This window comes from Delphinus delphis, chromosome 8 (assembly GCF_949987515.2).
Source record: "Delphinus delphis chromosome 8, mDelDel1.2, whole genome shotgun sequence".
In the NCBI taxonomy this organism is placed as follows: domain Eukaryota; kingdom Metazoa; phylum Chordata; class Mammalia; order Artiodactyla; family Delphinidae; genus Delphinus; species Delphinus delphis.
The window spans coordinates 20,737,323-20,745,708 of record NC_082690.1 but is presented as its reverse complement, the minus strand read 5'-3'; the positions used below and the strand labels follow the sequence as shown (position 1 = coordinate 20,745,708).

Sequence of the window (8,386 nt, the reverse complement as noted above, 5' to 3'; positions counted from 1 at the left end):
GAGGCTTGTATTTTAAATAGTTTGGACATTTAGATGTAAATTGTCCCATTTTTGGTTACCTGTCACACAGCCAGGTCCAAAGCTTCTGGCTGGGCCAGCCTATCATGATCAAAGTCAAGCGTTAGTGCCCTCCTCCATCTCTGGTGGCCTGTCAACTGCTCTCCACCTGGCCTCCTTCAAGCCGGGTCCCTGACTCACAGCAGCTGATGTTGGCTTTGTAGGGACATTTTGCAGAGCACTTTCCCCATTGGAGGGAGGCTGGCAGCTTTCCAGAAATATCGCCACACATAATGAGGGTCCCTTGGCCTTAACAGCAGTCAGAGTGTAATAGATCACCCTGCTTGTTATTCATGACTTTTATAAACACAAATCCATCTTGAAAATAATTACCTGGCTCTTAGTTTTAGAAGGCTAATCAGTCTGACAAATTCTGTTTAGAGTTTTATTATTATTAATTTTCATCATTTATGCTGCCTCCCTCAGGGATTCTGGTTCACAATGGCTGACTATCAAGAGGAAGACTTGCAGAAATTTCTTAAAAATGTAGATGAAATCAGTAAGTACCAGTAAATCATATACTAATTAAATTTTACTTTAGGGAGGTGGAGAGGTTAAAGAGAGATGATTACTCTAAGTTAGTTCATGGGTTGCCTGACAGGTTTATGACTCTTAAGGAAAAAAATGTTCTTGAGATTAAACAGAAGGGGTATTGAGAAGCAAGTAATATTGGAGCCTGGGGGTAATATTTTTTGGCTGTTAATTGGTATCAGAGAAGCTGCTAACATTCTGATTGAATTCAGGCTGACAGCTCTTCCTTGTATTTTCTCCCCTTCTGTGTAGAATCAGGTCAAAAGGAACTTCTATTTCCCCATCACCAATGAGCCTACTGTTCCCTTGGAGAAGATCACTCAGAAGCCCCACTGATTGGTCTGAAATCCCTCTTGTTTTAGGGGAGAGCCGTTCCTGGTTTTGAGCTGCAGAGGCAAAGTCAGAAGGCTTTCCCTCAGGGTCCATCACATTACACAGATGGCTGCTGGCTGTCATACTCCTGTCTCTCTTCCTCTAGGCAGGAAGACCCTTCCCCAACTTAGACAGGTGGGATCTCAAAGGACATACTCTGACCACACAGATCACACACAGGAGATTCCAAAGCACTCAGTCCCTGCTCAGACTTCAGGGAGCTTGTTTGAGGATAGAGACAAGAAAACCAGCAGTGAAACAACCCTTACATATCAAATAGAAATATATTGAAGTTGCTGCTTCTCACAGGCTGTATGGGTCCAAAGAATAAAATGGTTTTAAAAATAGTTCAGGCAACTTCATAGATGGTACATCCTTAGGGTGTTCTTTGGGTTTGTCATGGGCTTCTTCTCCTTGGCCCATCCCCCAAATGTTGTTCTGGCCTGGCCCACTGCTCGCCTTTCTCTTCAGGTGATCGAGCCCAAGCACGTGGTTTTAGCTACCACCCTTGTGATGACCCCACATCTCAATTGCTACCAGCCACTTTTTTTTTTTTTTTTTTTTTTTTTGCGGTACGCGGGCCTCCCACTGCTGTGGCCTCTCCCGCTGCGGAGTACAGGCTCCGGACGCGCAGGCTCAGCGGTCGTGGCTCACGGGCCCAGCCGCTCCGCGGCACGTGGGATCTTCCCAGACCGGGGCACGAACCCGTGTTCCCGGCATCGGCAGACGGACTCTCAACCACTGCGCCACCAGGGAAGCCCACCAACCACTTTTTTTCAGCCTCAGCCTCTATGCCAACTGTCACACCCATTGTATCCCTCAAGCACCATGAACTTAATAAGTCCGAAGGTTAGTTGATCATCTCTTTCTCTGTCCCCTCCCAGTGCCAAATAAAACCTTCTTCTCCTACTCTCCCATTCGTTCTAGTCTCACTTGGTGGCACTGCTGTCCCCAGGTTTACAAGTCACATTGGCCTCCTCTCACCTCTCAGCCCTTAATTTAATCAGCCCTCAGGTTTGCCTTCTCCCTCCAGCTCCCACCTCTCCAACCTCCCTTTGTTCTGGTTCTCTTATCCAGACGATTTCAACAACCCCCTGATTGTTTTTCCCAGCCTTCAGGCTTACACTCCCCACAGGGTAATGTATCTAAAATGCAAATCTGACCCAGCTACTTCTCTGCTTGCATTCTCCCCGCAGTCCCAATAAATTTCATGCTCTCATCAGGACCTAAGTCCTCCCGTGACCTAGGCCTTACCTCTCACCTCCCCCTACCTCACACTTGAGCTACAGACTGCTTCTGGTTCCCCACACACCCCCTGACCCTTCATCCTCTGCCTGCTGCCTTTGTCCTTCCCTCTGCCTCCCGGTCTTTCTTTACCTGGCTACCATTCATTTGTACCCCAAGTTCATTTCCATATCATTTATATCAGTGCCGTCTGATAGAGCATTCTGTGATGATAGAAATGTTCTGTAATCTGCACTGTCCACTGTGGTAACCAGTGACCACAAGTGGCTATCGAGGGTTTGAAATGTGGCTAGTGCTACTAAAGAAGTGAATTTCTCTATTTCGTTTATAAGTAATTTAAATTTATATAGCCACATGTGTATAGATTCTACACATTCATTTCTTGGGCTCTTGCTGTGTACTGAGCATTGCTAGACCCTGGAGAGTGCAGTAACAATGAATAAGAATTACTTTCCTTCATGGTACCTACAGTCTGGTGGGGAAAACAGATATTAAACAAGTAATTTCAAGGGTGATGTATGCTACAAAGAGAGATTGGTAAAATGCAAGAGACTCTAACTCAGATTAGGGAGTTGTCTGATGGGCTGCTGTAACAAAATATCACAGACTGGGGGGCTTAGGCAACAGAAATTAATTTTTGTCACAGTTCTGGAGATCAGAAGACCAAGATCAAGGTATTAGGTTTAGTTTCTCCTGAGCCCTCTCTCCCTGGCTTGTAGACAACCCCCTTCTTACTGTGTCCTCACATGGTCTTTTTTCTGTGTGTGCACATCCCTGGTGTTTCTTCCTCCTCTTATACGGACATCAATCCAATTGGTTTAGGGCCCCACCCTTATGACCTCATTTATCCTTCATGACCTCTTTAAAAGCCCTGTCTCCAAATACAGTCACACTGAGGGGATTAGGGCTCCAACACATGAATTGGGGCAGAGGGGCACAATTCAGCCCACAAATAAAGGCTTCCCTAAAGGATGAGATTTAAGCACAAATCTGAAGTCTGAGTAGGAGTTGGCCACTGGGGAGAGGGTAGGGGAGTATTCTAAATGGGGAGAAAGTACGTAGGAAAGATGGAAGTTAAGAGCAAGTGTGGTACTTTTGAGAAACGGAAAGATTAAAAAGCTCAGTATAGCTGGAGAGAATAGATCAAGGAGAGAAGGGTCCCATCTGAGTCCAGAAAGGCCAGGTCAGGAAAGACCTTGGAAGCCACAGTAAGGAATTCGTGTTTATCCTGAGAGCAATGGGAATCCTTTGGAGGGTTTACTCAGAGCAGAAACATGGTCAAATTTACACCTTAGAAAAGTCACTCTGGCAGTGGTACACTGGAGGGGAGAAGCAAACAGGTGCTGAGAGCCAGCTAGGAGGCTGTTACAGTGCTCCAGGGAGAAGAGACTGTGGCTGGAATGGACACAAGTAGACAGATTGGAGACATAATTCAGAACTTACTTGACAGGCTTTAGTGTTGATGGCTGTGAAGGTGGAGGGAGAACAAAGGCTTAAGGATGAGCCTGAGAGTCTTGATTGAATGACAAGTGGATGGTTGGACCATCTGCTGAGATAGGGGCATTTGAAGGAGGAACAGTCTGGGGAGAAAGAGGATAGGCAGATGAGTAAGGCATCCCAGTGAAGATGTTCAGAAGGCAGCTGGCTTTGTGAGTCTGAGCCTAAGCGAGAGAGAGTGGCTGGGGAGGTCAACTTAGGAGGCACTGGCATCTGCATGGTATTTGGAGCCGTAGGAGGGAACAGGAATTCCTGGGAAAGGTGTAGAAAAAGAGAAGAGGGCTCGGGCAGAGAGTCTACAGAGAAAAAGTCAAAAAAATCTATAAATAAATTATTAAAGTAAAGAAGGAAATCGAGCAAGGTTTTTGGATACGAGATTAATGTATAAAATTCAGTTGCATTCTTATATACTTCCTATATACCAGCCGCACTTCATTTACAATACCAAAATAAATCCCTCAAAATATATGCAAGACCTTTATGGGGAAGGTTATAAAATTTAATTGAAAGAGCTCCCAGTGGTCAAAACTAGAACAATTTGAGCAAGAAAGCAAACAGTATTGCATTATAGCCCAAAGTATAAAATAAATATCCATGAGTCTATATGGATATAAATAAACGATGAATAGATAAATAAGTAAATAAATATGTAAGGCAAATCTCCCATACAGAAGAATCTCAAACAATTTATGTAGATATTCCTGCCTCTAGAAGGTAGAGCATAACTCTCCACCCCTGAAAGTGAGATACATTTACTGACTTGCTTCCAAAGAGTACAGCACAGGAAGAGAGGAGAAAAGGTAGCTTTAAGATAGAAAAAGCTGACAGACTCTTCCTTAGGTGGTCAAAGTTCACAGCATGATAAATCATATTGATAACGTGTACCCTTAATATGTGCTATGGTCTTCCTCCCCAAATCTTGAGAACCTCAGTCTGACTGTGACAGTAACATCAGGTAAACCCAAACTGAAAATTATTCTACAAAAAATACCTGACCAGTAATTCTCAAAGCTGTCAAGGAAAACAAGGAAGGTCTGAGAAATTGTCATGGCTCAGAGAATTATAAGGAGACATGACTAAATGTAATGTGATATCCTAGATGGTATCCTGGAATGGAAAAAGGATATTACAGAGAGATTAATGAAATTAGAAAAAAGTTCAGAGTTTAGTGAATAAAAAATTTAATTAAAAGACATAAAATATCTAAATAAGTGGAGGCATATTTTATCATGGATGGGAAGACACGTTTGGTAAGGAAATCTGTTCTTCTCAAATTATTCTCTACGTTCAACACAATTTAGATCAAAATCCCAAAAATGTTTTGTTTAGAGTTCAACAAGCTGATTCCAGAGTTCACACAGAAGAGCAAAGGGCCAAGAATTAATCCAGAAAATTTTGCAGGAAAATAAGAAGGTGGGATCTCCCTATCCGATGTTCAAGACTCATTATAAAGCTGTAGTAATTACGCACGGAAGGTTTGGTGCTGAAAAAGATGTCATCCAGTAGAATGGGATAAAGAGCCTAGAGCAGGTTCACGCATGTAACGGGGTGGCACAACGCATCGGTGGCAAGGCAGGCACTCTTCAACAAATGGTGCTCGTGCCCTATGCGAAGTCAGCTCCAGGGGACTTCGCTGGTGGTCCAGTGGTTAAGACTCTGCACTTCCACTGCAGGGGGCACGGTTGCAATCCCTGGTCTGGGAATTAAGATCCCCCGTGCCAGGCGGTGTGGCAAAAAAAAAAAAGTCAGCTCCAGGTGGATTAAATACCCTAATGAGAAAAACAGAACGTTAAAACATACAGAAGACATATAAGAGTATATTTGTAAACCTAATATACACAAAAGGCATAAAGCATAACGGGAAATATTGGTACATTTAACACATAGAAAATTTCTTCAACAAAAGCTTCCATAAAAACAGATAAAAAGACAAACCATACACAAGGAGATGTTCACAAATACATATCAGTCCAGAATATATAAAGAAATCATAATAAGAAAAAGACAAACAACCCAATAGAAAATTGGCCAAGGATAGGAGCAGGCAGTTGACATATAAGGAAATCCAAATGGCTTACAAACCAATGAAAAGATGGTGATCCCAATCATGTTCAGGAAAATGCAAATGAAAGCATTGAGGAGATAAATGCATTATAGTGGCAACAACTTAAAAGTTTGACAAGCGTTAACTAGGATGTGGAGGCATGGGAACTCTTGTCACAGCTTATAGGAATAAACCTTGATACAGCTGTAACCTGAGAAATATGTCACATGTGTGCATGGGGAAATATGTACACAGATATTCGATTCGTCATTTATTCACTAGCAAAAAATTTAAAAACACCTGGATGTCCATCAATAAGAGAATGGATTTCCTATGGTATATACAGTGATTAAAATAAACCAACTGCAACCATTAGTATCAAGAACAAATCTCTAAAGCATGTTAGGAGAAAAAACTAGGTTGCAAAAGAATGCACATTTTGTAAAAACCATTTATTTAAGATGTTTAAATACACACATATACACAAATTCTCTAGTAGGTGAATAGGTTCTGGGGATCTAATATACAGCATGGTGACTATTGTTAACAGTACTGTACTATACACTTTAAAGTTGCTGAGAGAGTAGATCTCAAATGTGCTCACCACACACACACAAAAATTATATGAGGATATGGGTGTGTTAACTAACCTTGGTGTGGGAATCATTTCTCAGTGTATACGTGTATCAAATCACCATGTTGTACACCTTAAACTTACACAATGTCATGTGCCAATTGTATCTCGGTAAAGCTGGAGAAATAAAAGTCCTTCCCCATGAAAGTTTCTACACCACCTTTTAAGTGAATGGAGTCTTTCTTTTTGAAGACCTTGCTTGAATGATTCACCTCTGATTTCTCCTCTAGCCAATTTAATTCAGGAGATGAATTCTGATGACCCAGTCGTACAAGAGAAAGCTGTTCTCGAGACAGAAAAGAGACTGAAGTTTACAGAGGAAGACCAAGAGGAGGACGAGTGCAGGACCACCGTGAACAAGACCATGATCAGTCCTCCACAAGCTCCCACAAAGGTGCCCTTTCCCTATGGTGGAGTTATCTAAGTAGACAGAGTGAGAAGGTCTGCATAAAGCAGAGGAAGTAGTGGTTTAATCTCAACTGCCTGGTGAGGCTGAACTAGCCTTTTGATTTTTAGACTCACTTAGATTTATTTTCCACAAGGAAGTATAAACTCTGACTTCTTTTCTTGATCTTTCTGGGTCATCCTTAAACAACCCTTTGGGTTTGTTTTAATGAAAATTTGGCCTCTCTACCCACTGAGCTTGTGACCATTTTTAAGCCGCTAAGTAATATATTCTACTAACTCGTATTTCCAGCTCATACAGCCACAGCGGCGGTCCCATGACCTGCTCGCCCTTGTTTCTGCAGATGCGGCCCCGTAACAATTGTGCCCATAACTAGATCTCCTGATTTACAGCAAGCCCCCTGAATTTTGAGCCTTTCAGTATCGATGGTTAAAGGAAATGACCCTACTCCCCACTTGTAATTGATCTGCCTTCTTGCTTCATAGATGTATGAATGAGGGAGTGGTTTTTGAAATTTGTGTCTTTGTTTTTATGATAACCTGTGCCCTGCAGAATACAGATGAAATAAACACAGGTAAGTACAGCATCTCTCTTTCCAATGTGTATTATTCCTTTAGGATCAGTGTTTATTGATTGTAGCTTCCAGACCCTTAAATTATAGCCTCTGGGCTTACAAACAACCCATGAACAAAAACCTACTGATCATTCAACTCTGTTACTAGTAGTCAGAGGGGACAGTACTCAGAGGGTTTTTCCTACATTCTCCTGGCCAGTCTTTTGTAAACTGAATTCAGTTATTCTGTTTCATCCAATTTACTCTTAGCTGCTTAAAGGGATCCAGAGAGTTTCTCAGTTGCTCAGCTCAGAAGCTCATTATGCTAAGTGGAACAAAAAAGTCTGTCTTCAAAGAAAAACTCTTTTAAAAGAGGCATAATTCAAATTTGAAGCACAGACATAGTCACCGTGTATAATAATACATCACACAGATTACCTTTTACTGTCAAATTAAGAAAATGTCATTTTAGTTGTCTCCAAATCTGTGTGTGTGTGTGTGTGTGTGTGTGTGTGTGCGTGCGCGTGTACATGTGCCTACATGTGAATGCATGAAAAGTGTGGCTCTAAAACTCTAAAGTAGCTTTTTTCTGAATTTGAGCTAAAGAACTGATTATAGTGTTTGGATTTTTCTTTTTAATATTTGAAATTACGCTGTTGTCAGAGGCCTTCTTGGCATCTGTGGAGAAGGATGCAAAAGAACGTGCCAAAAGAAGAAGGGAAAACAAAGTCTTAGCAGATGGTAATTGTCAGTCTTTTCACTTTTCAACAGCCAGGGTGCTTTGTGCTAGAAAGAGCAAGGAAGTCTCTATGCTAATGTCTGAGGACATCAAGATTCCCAGTGGGTGGGTCCATGATGGGCCTGAGGCAGTGGGACGTGGCCAGGCAGAAACTAGTCTGTTTCCTGTTCCCACAGGAGTAAGCAGGGAGTCAGACACAGCCCTGAGTCAGCCTCCACAGTCAGACCTTTCTAAAGCACATGGATGGATGTAGCAGCACTAAGTGATGCTTGGAACGTAGGGAGGGATGGGAGTGAGGTACTACTGTC

At 42.3% G+C, this 8,386-nt stretch overlaps 1 protein-coding gene across 1 annotated transcript in view; it reads left to right on the top strand.

The window, feature by feature from the left end:
- Positions 1-486: 486 nt before the first annotated feature.
- Positions 487-8,386, top strand: part of TTC12 (tetratricopeptide repeat domain 12) — a 46,457-nt gene continuing 38,557 nt past the window's right edge. Inside the window, exons 1-4 of the mRNA XM_060017169.1 lie at positions 487-556; positions 6,611-6,774; positions 7,339-7,360; positions 8,003-8,080. Of these exons, the coding sequence (XP_059873152.1) occupies positions 499-556; positions 6,611-6,774; positions 7,339-7,360; positions 8,003-8,080 (322 nt within the window). The 5' untranslated portion in view covers positions 487-498. The remainder of the gene's footprint in view (positions 557-6,610; positions 6,775-7,338; positions 7,361-8,002; positions 8,081-8,386) is intronic.